We start from the raw sequence: 18,751 nt of genomic DNA, 5'->3' as shown, positions 1-18,751 counted from the left end.
GAGAGTGAGAGGGTGTGCTGCTGGAGGACTGAGGAACACAAGCGTTATCAGACACCACGAGGAAGGTCCTGTGGTGAGAATAAGGAAGGTGTTTGGAGAAGGCCATGCGGAAGTAGCCCAGGGAGTTGTAGCTGTCATGCAGCTATTACAGGAGGCACTATAGACAGCTGCAGTTGACAGGGCCCTGGGCTGGAACCCAGAGGAGAGGGCGGGCCCGGGTTCCCCCCAAACCTCCCAATTGACCTGGACTGTGGGTTCTTCCAGAGGGGAAGGTCTCTGGGCTGTTCCCCAACCCACATGGTGAATCTCTGAGGCAAGAAAATCCGCCAATAAGCGCAGGACCCACCAAGATAGAGGAGGAACTTTGTCACACAGCATAAGTCAGTTTTGGCTGTAGGCTGTCTCCAGAGAGCAACAAGTGGGAGTTCTCAGTTTCACCCACACATTGCCCCTGGATTATCCACTTCTTGGGGGGGGGGGGGAGGGAAGGAGAGAGACAGACACACACCCCAGAGGAGATAAGAATGGCCACCAAACACACAGCTTTCAAAACAAGGGCTGAACTGTTTTCTTAGCTTTCTCACAATAATTTCTCTCCAGACACATTCCAAAAATCTTATAAAAAGTCATTAAGCTATTTCTCCTACAGCCGGGAAAGGGAGGGACAAAATTAATTTTAGCCCACTCCTAAAGATTAAGGAGGTGGCTAGATACAACAATGAAGAGGATCACAGAAGAGAAAATGTTACCTTTAAAAAAAAAAAAAAAGTTTATCAACCCCATAAACCCTCTCTCACACACACACACACACACACACACACACACACACACACACACACACAAAGTAGCATTTTAAAAAACAGTACATCAGTTTCCATGGAAGCAAAAGTGAATCTGAGCAGGCAGTGCTGATGACAAAGTGGGGTATTCTGGATTTGATTACATACAAAGGAAAACACAGCATTTCCATATAGAGGAAATTAATAACCAGTACATGGTCATTCACTGACACACTCAAGTCCAAATGCCAGTTGGTTTGACTTAGATTCCCCTGACATCCCCAAGAATGAAGATTTACTGTAAATATGTAGGATTTTCTCCTCTGGCAATTTGTCACACAGATAGCTACACATTATTTAAAGAGGTGTTTGCCAATTTCTTAAAGTTAAGGGCTACTGTGAAGTTTGGTAAATCCAAAATTTAACCCACCTTCCGATTCCCGCCACCATGTCAACTGACATGCAAAAAGATCACACCAGTTATGCGGATGTTTTTCTAAAATGTAAGTGTTTTCATGATTCCCCCTTCCACCTACAAAGCCAAAAACTAGAGCAGCATCTCAGCCCTTGAACAAAACAAATCTGTGAATTTAAGAAAGGAAACAATATTCTGGTAATCATTTTATTGCAGGGTACAATCCTATATTCTGAGAATAAAGCTGTAAATATGCAACAACAATGTGCATTGTCCCTGAAGGAAGCACTATGGGCATTACCACTGCCTTGCACCTGAAGTTAGAAACAGGGAGAGAGAATGGCAGTCAAGGGAACCCTGGGTTGAGAATGTGAACAGGAGATAAGAGTAAAGCTAAAAAAGAATCCTCCAGAGAAGGAAGAGAAAGTCAGAGGAAAGGCAGAAAACAGGACAGGAATATAAAAAGGGACAGAAAGTGTATTTCAGAGATATTCCCTCCTTAATAGAGCAATGATAAACTTGGCAATTTAAAGCACCAGTCTATTCCAAATAGCTCTACTTCAAGTGTCTACTAAGAGTCCTATCTACTGCTTTAACATGTTTTTACTGATTTTAAATCCTGCTAGCTATGGGAGAGGAAGCTGGATTCTGTTCTATGTGCATTATCAACTGAATGGTTTACTGAGTTCCATGCAGCCACGCAAACCCTTCGTGTGACACATTTGCACAGACACAGCAGGGCAGAATTTGGTCTGCAAAATTCTTTATTACTGATGCACAAGAAGGAAGACAAGACAGCTCAGTCTGACTCTCAGTTCTCAATTTGAGACTGGGACATAAGGGATGGGGAGAAGTCCCCTCTCTCCACATATATGCCAACCACATTTGTCGTGGAAATCACTAGTAAACAAACATGTTCTATGCAGCTCTGCTTGCCAGAGACAATAACAAAGTACTTTTAAAGAGTGGCAGAAACAGAGTAGGACCAAGTCACTTGACCTTAGCCAAGAAAACACACACCAAAGAAAAAAAGTGTAAAAATTTGACCCACTTTATTATTATTGGGAGTCTGTCCCAGTTGCATAATTTTTTACAAGCAGCACTAGGTAACAAAATGGACTTCAATTATTACAAGTAGTTGAGTACCTTTCACTGTTTTTACTCAGAGTGCTGTTTTAAAAAGCTGATGGATGAAACATTTTGTTCTGATATGAAAATTCTGTTTTTCTTTAACATTCCTTATGGTTTCTGTCAAAATGGAAAGTCTCACTGCTAAAGTCTGAGAATGACAGAGTGATAAGTCTATCATTAATCACCAAAAGACTAGAACATATTACTTTGGCTCTGTTCAATTAAAGATTCCAAAGCCTGTATTTTTTTTTTTTTTGGTAAAGACAGCCTTTTATGAAAAGACATTAAATGATGGTTCTTAATCTTACTTACATTTAATATAGTTTTAGCCCCTTTTGTTTAGTTTCATAAAACTCTATACTTTACACTTGGTTACATGTATTCCTATCAAATTTTGTACATAATTATGATCTATTGAAAATGAAAAAAGCCAAGTATTTAGCCATATCATAAGAGTTGCTTTTGAAATGCCACTGACTCAGAGTTTCCAACTAATCCCTATAATTTTTTTCCACAATACTTGAAAAGTAGTTACTGTAATTATAAAAGTAGCAATACCTGAATTGCTCTATTGCAGTTCACAATACTTGATAGCAATTTTACAGATCACAAGAGCACTTTATACTTGCCTAAAAGCACAGGAAGAGAAGTCCATATAATATTATACATATTTAAAAAAACATATTAAGTATTATATTCTAAAAATTAATAAAATTACAGAATAACATTCAGACAAGATTAACACATGGGGGGACTGACTGTATAGGTAGCACAACCAAATGTGACTAGGCAGCTGTTGGGAGTAAAACATCCACAAATAAGCAATCACTAATAAGGAGAGCCATCACAGAAAAAGATAAAAAAAGACCTAAGAATACATTGGATGTAGTCTATCACTATCATCTTTGTAGACCCAAAGCTTTGGAGAATATACAGATAAAGGAATGGGGGTAGGAAGACAGCGAAGTATCTCTAAGCAAAAGGATTGTGAGAGCAGCAGCATTTATAGAATATTTCAAATTTCCCGGGAGAAATTCAACTCCTGAATATCAGAACAAGTAAGGTAGATGTTTCCAACCCCTTTTTCTCCACAAGTGCTTTATGTAATACTATATCTAATAAAGCACTTTCACCCTGCCTCTCTCCAAGTTACCCATTGATTACACAAAGTAACTTAACTTCAGTGAAGATGGAATACAAAGACAGACTGTCTGGTAGAAGTGTGAGATTCTGTGGCACTATGTAATGTTCTTGTTTTCTCCAGAAGAGATCTCATGGGGGAAAGGAAAGAGATAACCATGAGGACCACTGTTCTAAAACTCACCTTGTCCCCCCACCCCTTTTTGGGGAAAAGTAACATCTATGTAGTGATTATGCATGGTGAAAACAGTGGTGAGGCAAGTGGAGACTTGCCATTAAGAAACAAAAAGTAGTATAAGAAGCTTCAGACTGAAAGTCAATTGCAAAATGTTGCTGTCAGTTGATCAACATTTATGCCAAGAACAGCCTCCTACCCTGTTTCCCCGAAAATAAGACATCCTCCGAAAATAAGGCCTACTTACAGTTTTGCCTCTCGTTGTAATATAAGGCATCCCCCCGATAATAAGACCTCCCCGATAATAAGGCATCCACCGATAATAAGGCATTTTTCATTTCTGAAAAATAAGACATCCCCTGAAAATAAGACCTAGCGCATCTTTGGGAGCAAAAATTAATATAAGACACTGTCTTATTTTCGGGGAAACGGTATCAATATATATTTGCTGTAATGGTTTGACATGTCTTGACAAGTTTGTCAAGAATCTCGCACTGTTGAGCAACAATAACACTTGCCACTAAAGTGCCTGTTTTGCATCTTGACTTACAGTGTTAGTCTTAAGCATTCTTATATATCTGAGCACCATCAGATGAGTGGTTCAGAAGGTGAGTGTTAATCATTTTATTTTATATGAGATCACTTAAAGGCTAAACTGAAGGCTTGAAAATAAAATACAAAGCTATTTAAGATCCTGTTATGGAAAAACTGGATTGTATTTTTAAAACTATGTGCAAGTCCTTTCTTCATACCTGCCAGGCGTGGGCTCAAGGTAGGGAGTCTGAGCGTATGTTTCTTCTTACCTGCCAGGCCTAGGCTCAAGGTAGTGTGTGTGCACATTTCTTCTTACCTGCCAGGCGTGGATTCAAGGTAGGGGGTGGATGTGGGGGTGTGGGTGGGTGTGGTTCCTCCTGCTGGAGTTGATGACAAACAGCTAAATAACTATAAGGATTACCGATCATCTTTGGATGCCTGAGCTGAAAATCAACTCACAAGAGAAATAAATTACCGTCAAAACATCCAGTCGTACAGAGAAGGTGAGAGAAAATTTGTTTTAAAATTAGTTCCGATAATTCTCTGTGTGTTGTAACTTTCATTCCCCTTTAGAATGAGGAGCTGGGGGTGGACAGGGAAGGGTAAGAAAAAGGGAAGTATTGATGCAAAAGGGGCATACGGTTGCCAGGTGTCCAGTTTTCAACCAAACACCCGGTCAAAAAGGGACCCCCCCCCAGCCCTGTGAAAATAAGTGAATGATTGAGGGTGGGGGAGAGCGAGTAATGGAAGGAAGAGGGATGGAGTGAATGGGGCGAGGCCTCGTAGAAGGGACAGGGCAAGGGTGTTCAGTTTTGTTCGGTCAGAAATTATATTCCAGGAATATAATTTTTATTATGGGTGGAGGACTGAAAGTGGAAAACAAATGTATTTACCAAAACGCTGTACTGAAACTACTCCAAATTCACATTCAGAAAAATCTTCTGAACAGTCATCTACAGTTCTATTAAACAGACCAACACCAGACAAAAACTGTTATCAGCTTTACTGGATGAGCATTAACTAAAGAACACATAAGAAGAAGAAGAAAAATTTGAAACTGAAGTAACCGCAGTAAACAGTTTGGGTCCAGTTCTCCACTGCCTTGCACTTTGTGTAGTAGTTTTAGATTGTTAGAAGTTGGTGTAAAATGCTACCAGATTAGCACAGAATTAAGTGATTACACAAGATTTAGGCTTATAGTGTGTTATTCTATGACATTGTTAGAAGTGTTAGCTTTGTAACTAGCTTACAAGACTAGCAAGAAGATATGGTCAAATCATTCTAAACAAAAATCAGGGGGAGAACTGAGTTTCTGGAACCTTTAACTTTTTTACTGAATGCACACATAAAAAAGCCATTTCTTTCCCAAAATAAATTTTCAATGCAGCATTTTTTACTTTAGTACAGCCTTAAATTAATCTGTGTATGTTGGAAAAGTACTGGAACACTACGAACTGTCTTTACAACAAAATAATCTTTGTCAAGATTAACTCTGCATGCTGCATTGGTTAATTTCAGTTATAGATTTTTGCAACTACAGTGGGTAAAGCCACTTGGTATTACAGACAAAAGCTAGTAATGAATGAAAAGATAATATAATGCCTTAAAGAAATTCAGCAGAGTCACACTTCTATCAACAGTGGCAAAGGAAAAGTGGCTGTTCAAGCTCTAACTCAATACAAAGAATATTTTGTTTTTAGAAGAGCAACCGGTCACTTTAGTAGCACTAGAGAATGGACCAAGTGATCTATCAGCACCAAGTGATCTATCATATCTGTTAAACATATATTTACTGATTTCTGCTGGAAGTAAGATTAACAAAAGGGCCAGGAAGAACAGACAGTCACATCTGCATTTATAAAAAATAGTAACTGATGTTTACTAGCCTGGTGAAGCTGAATAGTAGTAAGTCACTTAGCACCAATCCTGAACCTCATGCAACTTGACCATTTACCTTGCCCAGTAATTCCTACACTCTGCCATTTAAAGTTATTGACAGATAGCATTGAAGAAAAGGGGTTAAAGCCATTAAAAAAACCAAATGTGATTAACAAAAATTATCTATTGTATAATATGATAATGTTCCAGTTAGTGGTTGCAGGTTGAACTCAGAGTTCAGCTCAGCATGACTTCACTAGTTTCATGAAGTGGCTACAGAATTTACAAATCAAGTGAAATATTGTTAATTTCAGATCTGTCAATTCTACATCTTTGCAAGTTTGAAAAAATAATGTTGGTTTCTTTAAGTTGATATTACTTTATTTGTTTATGAAACTAGATTTCCATCCTCCCCCTTCACATAAAAAGCAACAGAGGGTCCTGTGGCACCTTTGAGACTAACAGAAGTACTGGGAGCATAAGCTTTCGTGGGTAAGAACCTCACTTCTTCAGATGCAAGACTTGCATCTGAAGAAGTGAGGTTCTTACCCACGAAAGCTTATGCTCCCAGTACTTCTGTTAGTCTCAAAGGTGCCACAGGACCCTCTGTTGCTTTTTACAGATTCAGACTAACACGGCTACCCCTCTGATACCCCTTCACATAGTTCATCTAGTCAATGTAACCATATGCCAGACATATGAAAATAACAGGTGGACCCAAACCACAGAGTACATATTTAAAAATTCACAAATTTCTTGGGTGTTTTGATGTGGGCATTTGGTTTAATCCTCTCTGGAAAGCACATAATGCATGTAGAAAGCATTTGATAATGATGCTGTGGAGGAGTAACCTTCTCTTAATTAAGGTGAATTTAGGGATCTGCGCAAGCCAATATTGTGCTCTTATCTTCGTATAGTTTCCATATCAACCACGGATAACAGAATCAAGTCTTTTCTAACATAGATCCAATCCTGTAATTGAAGCCAGGGTGGAAGCTTTGTGCCCAAGCAGAGCTCTGTTAAAATGAATGAATTTCCACATGGACACAAGACTTCACTTTCACATATCCAATTGCAGTACTGGGCCCATTGGGAGTACCTGTCAAGATAGGCAATGCAAATTAGAAAAAAACAGCCAAGAGAAATACATTGCACTACTACACTATTAGCTAAAATATTTTATTTATATTTTATGCACAATAACATTAAATCCACATTTCACTAGATAGACTATACAGTTTCCCATTTTTAAAAAGCAAAATAGTGCATAAAAAGTGGTGTATTGGACAATAGACAGTCATTACTTCTTCCAAATCCATTTATTAAAAGATATATCATGAAACCTTTGGAATAACCCGCTCAGCCAGAAAAGCTTTACAAATAATTGTAGAATTTGGTGACATGAACCTAAGCCTGAAAATTTGATCTAACTATCTCTTTTGAATTCAGCAATAAAATAAAATAATAAAAGAAAGAAAGAAACTGACCAGGACTCCTAGTCTCTTGGTCAATACCACTTATATCTGTTCACAGGTTTTGTACTTCTGAGCATCACCCAGAGTATCCAAATGCTTTCTCTGCTAATTAGATTGGCAACAGCAAAGACTAATAGGCTTCTGGAAAAAGGAGACAAGCCAGAGGTTCCATGGTATAAAGAGGTCCACTTAAGGGAAATTTTTGTTTTTAAAGTTCGATTTCCCCCAGGCCAATTGAGATTATGCCATCAAATTTGTAGTACATGGGGTCCCTGGACAATAGGGGACTCACCACACGCTGGACAGGTTTAAGTGCTACCATGGTATTTCCTGATCATGCTCTAGTGCTGCCTGGTGTGCATACAAGTCTTGCAGTTTCAGCTCTTTGGTGATACTAGATTGAGCCCACAGGGTTAAGAAGAGATAGCAGCTCAAGGGCCTCCCCTTTCTCACACTGGCTGGAGTGCATCACTGATTTTCCCTCCCCCTCCTATTTAGCATCCATTCATTCCCTCTGGCCCCCCAACACCCTTAACTACCTATATAAGTACATGAATGAATGATGGCTATATTCCTGCTGTCCCCCACTACATTCTCCAGAACCTCTTCAGCTTCTATAATCAGTGCATGGACTGGCTGGTGAAACAGAGAAGTTCCCACAGTGATTTCTGGGTCTTGGAGAAAGGTCATCTAATGGAACAACTTTGCAGGAGTCACCAGATTTGCATGAACTGGTCCCACTTCCCCATCAGCTGATTTTATTACCATTAGCAAATACAATTTGTGCTCTGAAAGATGGAGAAATTAACAAACAATGAAGAAGCTACTGCAAGCTCGTCTCTATTCACTAGGTTTGAAAATTGGAAAGAAGTTTGAAAGAGGTGTAGAAATGTCCTCTTGCCTTCATTATTGTATTTCTATCTATTCAAATAAATGCATATATGAAAGCAGTCACAGCACAGAGAAAAATATATAGCTCCCAGTGATGCTGGAAAACAGAATGAGTTGCTTTAAGCGTGAACCGGACCCACTTGGAAAAAAAAAAAAAAAACCCTAAAAATCTGATTAAACAATTTTTAATACACACACAGCACTAGTTACTGTGTCATCCAACAACAAATTTCACACACATATGTAGATGATCAAAAGAAGCATCACTGTCCTTCAGTCATTTCGAGAAACTACGCCTTAGCACAGACATCAGTAATATGCCTGACTGGAAAGAAAAGCTTCACTCCATGTCTTCAGCTCATGAAACTCAGGCAGTAGCAGTTAATGGAGCAGTTCTACAGACAGAATACTCTTAGGAACTCCAAGTCCAGGAACTGAAAGCTGTTACACCACAGTGGATCAACCAAACTGACATCACACATTGTTGAAGAACTTACTTCAGCACTGAGAGGAAGGAAGGTCCAGTGATTAAGGCACTAGCCTGAGACTTGGGAGACTGGGTTCAAGTTTATGCTATGCCACAGACTTCCTGCAAGACCTGGGGCAAGTCACTTAGCCTCACTGTGCCTTAATTCCCCATATGTAAAATGGAGATACTACTTCTCTACCTCACAGGGGTGTTTGTGAAGATAAAGATTGTGATCTGTCAGATTCTATGATAATGTGGCTATATGAGACCATGAGATAGATAGGTATCGTGTGTATTTGTTTCTCTTATATGTAATTCTAAAGTCAGGTATGACTGACTTTTAGTCTCATACTGAGCAGAAAATCCTTTATTATTAAACAACTGTCAAGGTTTGTGAGTTTTAGGTCTCCCCCAACCTTAACAATAATCCTTTACAAAATGAGTTAGTGATCTAAGAGAAGAATTCCTGTTGAATTTGACAAATAGTTGGAAAAGGTCTGATCCTGAGTGCCTAATACAAGGGGGGAAATCCTTTTGTCTGGCTGTGAAATACCTTACGTGTTGCCACCTCTTCAGTCCTGGGGCCAATTCTAGTTCCTGCTTAATTCTGGTGGCTCTAAATCAGTGGTTTTCAAATTTGTTTTCTGATGACCCAGCTGAAGAAAATTGTTGATGCCCATGACCCAACGGAGCTGGGGATGAGGGGTTTGGGATGTGGGAGGGGCTCAGGCCTGGGGCAGACTGTTGCAGTGTGGGGGTGAGGGCTGTGGGCCAGAAGCGGCCAGCAGCAGGTCTGGCTCCTAGGTGGAGGTGCGCAAGCAGCTCCACACGGCTCTTGCCCGCAGGCACCCCCCCCCCCCCAACTCCCATTGGCTGGGAGCCGGTGCTTGGGGCGGTGGGGGCCACGCACGTGCCCCCCCCCGCCGCCCCGACTAGGAGCCGCACCTGCTGTTAGCCGCTTCCGGGGCGCAGTGCGGTGTCAGAACAGGTAGGGACTAGCCTGCCTTAGCCAGGCAGCTCCCTCAATGGGACTTTTAATGGCCCGGTCAGTGGAGCTGACCGGAGCTGCCGCTACCCAGTACTGAGTCGCAACCCACAGTTTGAAAATTACTGCTCTAAAGTGTGCTTGCCTACTGTAGCCAATCAATGGATAATAGGAGCAGGTCAGTAGAAGACCTTTATACCCCTTTTAATGGATTGCTTTCCTACGAAGCCAATGTCAGCCATCCAACAGAAGTTCTAAATAACAGAATTCAAGTTATGTTTGTTTAAAGTCATTTGGAGACATTTAAATGGTCACGAGACCAAAAAAAAAAAAACACACACCGAAAAAAGGAAACAAAAGTATACATTTGCAGATCCTGATTGCAGAAGAGTCTGATGCTAGTACCCTCCAATAAAATCCATGTAACAGATCACCTTGTTCTTTCTCCAGATAATTGGTCATATGACATTCTCAGTGTCAATTTTGGTGCTCTGGCTGACAGGTGGTATTTTGTAGAGGTCATTAACTTTAAAGTACCATTTTTAATTCAAATATGAACCCTCTTAAAAAGGAGCAGCTGGGATGCCATATAAAGAGATGGAAATTTTAATGTTTTGCTTTTCATGTTTTAATGTCACAAAATCATCATAATAATTTCTCATTTCTATACATAAACATGACAGAGAGCAGGTTGAGTAGTGCAAGTTGATCTACATTTTGCATTTATTCAAAATTCAGAGTTTGGGAAAGAAACACAAACACAGTAATGCTTATAGTAAACAATGATTTTACAGATTTCTTTTTTCCTTTTGTGGAATCAATCTGATTTTATTAGATGAGGACAGAACTGGATGACAAGGGTTTGGTAATGTGAGATGGAAGCCCTACATTCACAGGTCACTTGTTTATGTTTGACGTAGGTCAGAGGTGACCTCTCTCATCTGACAATTGTTCAGTGGCCTGCGTGAAATGAGTTGGTAGTTTCAGTCCACTGCTTAGTGGAGTTGTTCAGTTAGAACTAATTGGTATTTTTGCTGGCAGTTTCAGAAGACATGCCAAGGAATGGCTAGGCCTAAAAGCCATACTGCCCTCTCCCTCCTAGAAAGAGGATACCTCCAGAGCAGGATTGACAGGATAGCAAGAAACTCATATTGGATGGATGGTGGCAGTGTCTATTCTGTGCATAAACAGAGGACTTGAGTTTCAGGTGAGGTCAATCTGGCACCTTTCATGAGCATTAATGTATTTTTTCCCCTTTTAAAATAGTTGGTATTTGGCAATATATCTGAAACTCTCCTGCTTTAACTTTAGCGCTGAAAGTTGTTTTGTGCAGTTATTGAAATCGTTTGTCGTCTACATATGTAATGTTATTCAAAACATAACTAAAAAAACAAGGAAAAATTAAAGGTCTGATCCTTCAGTGCTGCTGCACATAAAACTTCCATTGACTGAAATGGAGGGGCTTCAGGATCAGGCCCTTAATATATGCCTAACCTCTAACTATTCTATCACTATTTTTTTTATATTGAATTCAACAAAGGAAAAATAATGAATCAGAAGAAATGTTTCAATTTAATTTCAAACACAAAAGGATTGTGCAGTTACAGTAAACTTACATGACCACAGGATTTTGTGTTACTAGTCAGTGATACGAAGTCTGGCTTATGATACCTCTTCAAACCATGCTATATAAACTAGAAAGGTGAACTTTCAAAATAGAACTCAATTTTGGTAGTGCTTTTTTAAAGATCCATATCTAATGCACTTCAGAATATTACTTCAATAAAGAAAAGGAAAAAAAAAAACACCTAAAAAGGGATACGCCGCTATTATCCTTTTGCTTACATAATAGTACTGAACAGGGGAAGTCAAAGAGTCTTAACTGCAACAACATAGCTCATGCTGAAGTGCACTTTGTTTCAACAGCTATTATTTAAGTATAAGAATCATACCAAACAAATAACTTAATATTTACAATGAAGTGAGTTGAAGTAAATCCATACAGAATTCATGCTATGGTGATCAAGAATATGCCTCCTGCATTTCTAAGGTGGCATTCTGTTTTAAAGTCATAGGAAATTCAGATGAATGGTTTTACTTAACACATAGGAAAAAGGAGATCCAGCCTTCTAACACCTATCTGTACATTTTTACTGATTGCTTTCAATACATCTTCACAGAACATAATGTTAAAGTTGGGGCAGGTAGTTCTCTCCAGTCTGTTACTGATCATTAATTAAGTTTGTAAAATTAGGGTTTGAGAGCGCTACCAACTCTGATCCCTTCAATGGTAATTGAGGGTGCTCAGCAGCAGTGATATTCCAGTTTTCTTTATATTTACTTTATTTCTTGTAAACAAGTAAGCTCCTTGGTAATCATTATCATACAGTCTTAGACAGTCTACTTTTTAACCATCTCATATTTGTCTCACTTCTTCCCCCCATTAAGGGCCTACAATCATAATTCAGAATATTTTCCTCAGGATGAAAGAATTACAAGACTTTATCACTATAGCAACTAACCTAATTGGTACAGTGCAGGTCTGTCTTCAACCATAGGATGGAGCCACTATCCCTAAATATAATCTAAACATTTAGGAAAGAAAAATGGCCAGGTTACCATCTTTACCACTACAAAGAGAAAATAATGGCGCTTCAGAAAATAAAGAATAAATAAAAATCTTGTTGACTGTACATGCATCTCCTGAAAGCTCTCTAAGTTTCCACAAATGTGCTAAATTCAATTCAAAGTGTAACATCAGTTGCTCTTACTAACAGCTGTCCTGCACAACAGAAACATATTCCTAATAATAAAAATCTAAAGTAATAGGGAAGGGAAACAAGCAGCCATAATACAACTGCATTGTGAATACGCTGTCAGCATGAACAGACTGATAAAGCAAATGAGCAATACAGACAGAACAGTTTAATTTGCATTTTTCATTTGCTTTTACAATACTATAAAAGTTCTGTCTTCACTGGAACCACAGCTCCAGGGTTTCACAGTTATATAAAAAGGATACAGTTAGGGATATAAATCCTTACTGGATATTTTTTATTGTTTTAATGAGTATAACATTTACTTCTTTATATTTAGCAAAGCTGTGTGTGTGTCTGTCTGTGTGTCGGGGAGAGAGAGAGAGAGATCTCTAAAGTCTTCGTGTAATTTCCATTACTTGAAGCCATAAGTGTGTGAAAATGTTGGCCAATCGGTTATGTTTTGGTGAGTATTTTTAAAACATTTTGATAAAAGCAATTCAAGTCTCTTATTTCTCTTTAAAGAAAGCAAAAAGACTCTCCCCTTTAACAAAAAATACATCATATGATGAATGGATGACTAGACCTATATGAATCTGAAGAGATTTGGTGTAATACTATAAACTATGAGCAGTATCTGTACTCTTCTTCCTAAGATTTGTAGACATCTTCACCCTTTCCTTCAGGGAAGGAATGTTATTAACAATTCTTCAAGTACTATAGCACTCAGATAGTATGTAAATGATACTTCATTAACATTTGGAATTTCACCTTCAGTCATTAAATCAGTGAAACTCCACATAAATGGTGAAGTGACACGACACTACATGTTTTAGGCTGCCTGGTGTTTATTCAGCACTATATGGTACAAAGAATATTGTATGTTTGATCAACACCATCTAGTATAAAATTTGCTGGCAAAATAAATTAGTGGTTGTTCATTTAAACACACCAAGATATTGTCTGCATATACCAGTTAACATTTAATTGTTCAGCACCCATAAGCAATGCTAAAAATATACTGAACAATAAATAACAATAGAATTGAAAGCAAAAAATCCTCCCCTTTCACAGAACAATACCAACTCTCTCATCCTTAAACACGAATTTAATTTATTTATATATTTTTTAAAACTCTTTCTGATAGTTGTTGGGATTTACAGTTAACCCATTACTGGACTGTGACTATCGAAGGTATATTCAGAGGAGAATTCTTGTCATTTTCATCTAGGAAACCTGTGACTCTGGAGATATGCACTTTCTGGAGAACATTTGTATAGAAGTGAATACAGATTTAATAAAATAAGATACAGCTTAATCCTCATTGCACATTAGCTAATCACCCTCTAATATGCATTTATTGATTAGTAGAACACTTATCTCCCAATGCACTAAATTCTGTTAAATCTTAAACTGAGGATATCCTAAACAACTTATTATGAGCAAACTGAATACTACATCATGTACAAAACAGAACTGATTAAAAGGGAAGCATATTTTACATTATTTTAATGACCTATTTAATTCAGAATGTATTAAATTAAAATAAATGCTTACAAAATCATTCTACATTAAACTGGAATTATCTTTTAAAAAGCATCATGAGCCTCTGTCACACAAAGCAGTGAATGAAGACTGTCAGTGTCATGAGCCACTAGAACATGTAAAGCAGTGAAGGAAAAGTTCTCATGGCTAGTTGCAATCTCATTTCAGAGAATGCTGAGGGATGGTAAATTTGATAAGGATTTGAGAGAATAGAATGGAGGGGTTAGGAAATGCCTTAGGCACACTCTTTAAAACCAGAATCCATTTCTTTTCCATCATCGCCTACCACCACTACAGCTCATCATGACAAGCTTTCTGCAGAATGTCTACTTTACATTTATGAAAGGAATATCCATGTCACATAAATTACAGATCCCAGCCAAGTCAAGTAACCAATATATGGAGAATACAGCATGGGTTAAAATTCATTTTTGACAGTTAAAGTTGTATACGAACTTGTCCCTATATTGATATCGTTTATTATAAACGCAAACTATTTTATATTTTTTTACTTTTGTTGTTGAATGCTCAGTCTAGTACTGTGGACAATTTTGTCTTTTTGCAAGAAGATGGTCAAACTATACCCATATTACATAACTGTTTGAGAACTAAACTTACTGGGAGCAATAATACTGACTGGCATTATCAGTGTTAATATCTGATTTTTCAGCCAAAAATAAATAAAGTACATTTTTTTAAAAAAATTGTAATACTTAGGGTATCCATTCCTACCCACACTGTATACCCCTAAAATCTGTGCAATTACATTTCTGCCCTTCAGTACTTTAATCTGAGAATATCAACCCTGCAAGAAACTAATATACAATCATCAACTGATTATCTATCAAACAGCTGATAACTCCTGATGTGGCTTTAGAATACTGCTGAGGTAGTGCTAAGGAAATTCTGGGGTTTGTTCCAATGCAATTTCACAGTCAGAGAATCACATATGATCCTGGCAATATTAAGATATCTGTCATAGACTAAGTATGTGCTCTCCCTAAGAAAAATCAACCAGAGCAAAATAACTCTTGTTCATGAAGTGTGTGAGTGAATGACTGGAGGGGGGAGGGGTAGCACTCCTACTCAAAGTTGATTACATTTAATAAACATTGGAACTAATCACTATGGAATATTCAATTGGATTAAGTTTAGTAAATCTCAAGTTTGTTCTTAAAATCAAAGAGAAATACTGTATCCATGTTTGAAACACCACAACTACAATCTACGAGTATCTCAAGTGTTCTTCTGTAATAGTAATATTAAAGCATCGGGTCTTATCTGCTTTTTAATTGGCAGGGAGGGGAAGAGAGAGAATCTAGAGCATAGACTAGGTGTGTTGGTTTGAAACCTTGGCCTTGAAGATATGCGTTACCTCGGCTGGAAAGGGTGTGGATTTGTGTCCAGTGGAAGCATCATAACAAATGTACTTACTGCAGTAGGCGATTAGAAGACTAGCCAGGATCATGATTGCCCAGAAAGTTGAGGACATGCTTGGCAAGGCGTTGGCATCTTTTCTACTGCTTGTCCTGGGAGATGGAGCCATTGAAGCCACTTCCCCGGAGCAAGAATGTCAGTTAGTTTCACCAGCCAGTTCTCCCCTTGACGGATCGCCTTTCTCCACGTGTAATCCCAAAGAAAAACATCTTCACAAGACCCAAGGGTTGAGCATCGGCAACCCTGCAGGAAGCATCTTTCAGCGAGAAAGCAAAATAATTCTAAAGCATAGAAAAACCTCTGTGCAGGGGGGGTTTGATGGGTTTCCACCTGCACCGATTCACTAGCGTTTTAGATGTTGCTGGGCTTAAAATGCCTGGTGCTACTGAGCCACAAATTAGGCTTTTTATTTCAGCAAGTTTTTTGTTGCTTTGCTAGTTTCCGCCCCCTCCCCGCGAAAAAACAAACAAACCACCCCCTGAATTTTCTTAAATCAAATCAGTTACAGTCACGAGGAGACTCGGATGGAAACCTCCCCACCCTCCCGCCCGAAGGCAGTTTTAGGGTAACCCCCTGCCCAACTGCAACCACTTCACAGTCCAATCCAGCATTGGGGCGCAGGCAGCGCACGGGGTGCGGGCCGATTCACCGGCCGCCCCAGGCTGGCAAGGTGACTGCCGGTAACTCCACAGAGGCAGGGAACTCAAGCAGATCCGCTCCAAATGCCGGCGCGGGGTGGGGTGGGAGGGAGCCCGGCGGGAGCTACGCCTGCCAACAGCTGGGGACGGCGACAGAGCCAGGCAGACACGCCGGCCCGGGAGCCCCGGAGCAGGAGCAGCTAGCCGAGCCAGATCTCCCCTCCTGCCGGCTCCTCGGGGCTTGGATGGAGAAGGGGCAACAAGAATCCCTGGCTCACGGGACACTTTACACAGAGGCGCTGAGGCCGCTGCCGCCGCAACAGCAGCAGCTCCCCGCAGCCGCTTCCACCGGCTCCGCTCTCAGCCCCTTGGCGCCTCTACTGCTGCAGCCGCGGCGGCGGCCCTGGCAATAAAAGGAGGGAGGGGGAAAGCAGGTCACGCCCACAGGTGAAGGGCGCTCCGGAGCTGCCCCGGCCAAGCCCAGCCTGGGCGCGCCACGCCAGGCGGCCGTCACAGCGCTCGGGCGCGCAGGGCGCTTTCCCCCCGCTGGCCCATGCCGGCTCCTTGTGCGCCTCTCGCTGGCTGCCTGGCACCGCAGCTTCTTGCAGGCTTCCCGGCTTTCCCTCCTCAGCTCCGCGCTCGTTTTGACACCGAAACCACGTCGGAAGCGTTTAACCCTTTGCGGGTGGGAGAGTCTCACGGAATCCAGGCTCCAGGGCGGCCGCTTCCCGCTAGAGGACGCCTGAGCTGGGCTGCATCTAGAGCAGCAGGTGCGCAGCAGCCGGCGGGGAGCGAGCGGACAGGAGCTAACGGGGCGAGGTCACACCTCCCTCCGGCTCTATGGCAGCAGCGCGGGCTCCTGCCTGCCCATCTCAGAGCAAAGGCCGGGTTGTCTTCACTGGCTCACAGCCGGGAGGGATCTGCCCTCGCCCCCACCTGCTGATTGGTGCAGAGCAGCGCGCCTCCAAGGCAAACTTGTCCCTCTCCTTGAGAGGCTTGCCGAGAGCTTTTCCGCAGCGCGTTTTTTTTTCCTTTTCCTAACACAGATTCTCTATGTTAGCAAAATTCACTGCCCTGCTGAGCAGAATGGGTAGGACAGGTAGCCACACCAGCAACATCAGTGTGGGGAACTCTTTCCCAGCTGTTCTCACTCTTTTGTGAGAGTCTTTAAAAAAAAAAATAAAATAAAGCTGATGCTCAGTTTAAAGGAGCTAAAGAAAAGGTTGGTAATTCCTCTCCTGTAGGTATCTCTTGGCCTGGCCACCCACTGTAAATATCCTGCAACCTGTGACCTTCCTTGTAGGCCAGTTTACAAGCAGGTTAATGGAAACATTCCTTCTGTATCAAAGTGTGATCCCTGGCCAGACTACTTGAAGGTACTACAGACTATTTCTATTGCTGTAGTGAAACATGTCACCCTTCAAGTGGTGACATTCCAACATGTGAACAGAGCCCAGTTTAGGCTTCATGCAGGGTCCCGGAGAATTTTTGATCAAACTAAACACTTTAAAAGGTTCCTTGCAGCAGAGCTTTCCACTTGGTGTCTCCTTAGCAATATCCTCAGATTAAATTTTTAGATTCTACATTAAGTAACCAAGCTCTGTGCAACTCCGAGGAAAGTGTTGAATTAGGATTGGCAGGCTGGAAAGGGCTATGAGAGGATCTCTGCTCACGCTATGCAAATATTGTGAAAACGCACAGCACGGTATACTTCAGACGTTGCTTTCCTTCCTTCTCAGTCACTTAACATACCTAAAAAATTATCATTGTAAATGGGATGTATATTATTTTCAAGAAAGGGTTTCGGAGGAAATTTTCTTACAAATAAACATCGTTAAAGCACTTTGTTGGCTTGATCTGCCTCATGCAGCAACAACATGCACACATTTGCACTATGAAAATAAGGTTGATTCAGATTCCTTGACTTGAAATCTACTCTTTGAACAGTATTTTGCACCTTGAGTGCTAGGGCAATAAGCTTATGTGCTCAGTTATACTACACAGATGTCTCTAGAGCTGTCATATTATAATAGTTTATGTACAACCTTCCCTTCCAAGATGCCATTTCCCTTTGCCCCATTTTTCAGTGCTAAAGTCCTTTTTGTTATGTTTGAGAATAGACTATAAAGCAAATCTACCATTAAAGGAATGGGCTAAGAGTTTCTTCCCCTCATTGTGAAAAGGAGCATTTAATTCTCATTATTTAGTGTTTAGTGAATAAATCTTTGTGAACCCTCCTAATCACTGAGATTCCACATTTTCTTTATAAATCAGTATAAATTCCACAATTCTTTTGGCATCCATTGAAATATACTATTTTAAAACATTACTGCATAATCAGTTTCTTAAAAAAAAATTGGGGCTTTCAAGTTTTCCATTCACATAACTATTAGGAAACAAATGTATCCACATGATATGCTGTTTACTGTAATTCCAGTACCAACATGTAAATTAAACAGGTTCCTGTGAATATGCAATGAAATCTGATCTCCATTAACCTGTA

The 18,751-nt window shown here is 40.3% G+C and overlaps 1 protein-coding gene across 7 annotated transcripts in view; it reads right to left on the bottom strand.

The window, feature by feature from the left end:
- Positions 1-17,223, bottom strand: part of TAFA5 (TAFA chemokine like family member 5) — a 582,613-nt gene extending 565,390 nt beyond the window's left edge. For 2 of the 7 annotated variants that reach the window (XR_010589842.1, XR_255149.5), the window contains exon 1: positions 15,608-17,209. Coding sequence is in view for 1 of the 7 variants with exons in the window: in XM_005286086.5 (XP_005286143.1) it covers positions 15,608-15,719 (112 nt within the window). In the remaining 6 variants the exon portion in view is untranslated. Of the gene's footprint in view, positions 1-15,607 lie in introns of all 7 variants that reach the window. The other 5 variants (XR_255147.4, XR_006173041.2, XR_255146.5 and 2 more) reach the window with 5 other exon arrangements.
- Between the last annotated feature and the right edge of the window lie 1,528 nt (positions 17,224-18,751).

The sequence above is a fragment of the Chrysemys picta genome, chromosome 1 (assembly GCF_011386835.1).
Source record: "Chrysemys picta bellii isolate R12L10 chromosome 1, ASM1138683v2, whole genome shotgun sequence".
NCBI classification, from domain to species: domain Eukaryota; kingdom Metazoa; phylum Chordata; order Testudines; family Emydidae; genus Chrysemys; species Chrysemys picta.
The sequence above is the reverse complement of the archived record's forward strand: the minus strand, read 5'-3'. Positions and strand labels throughout refer to the sequence as shown.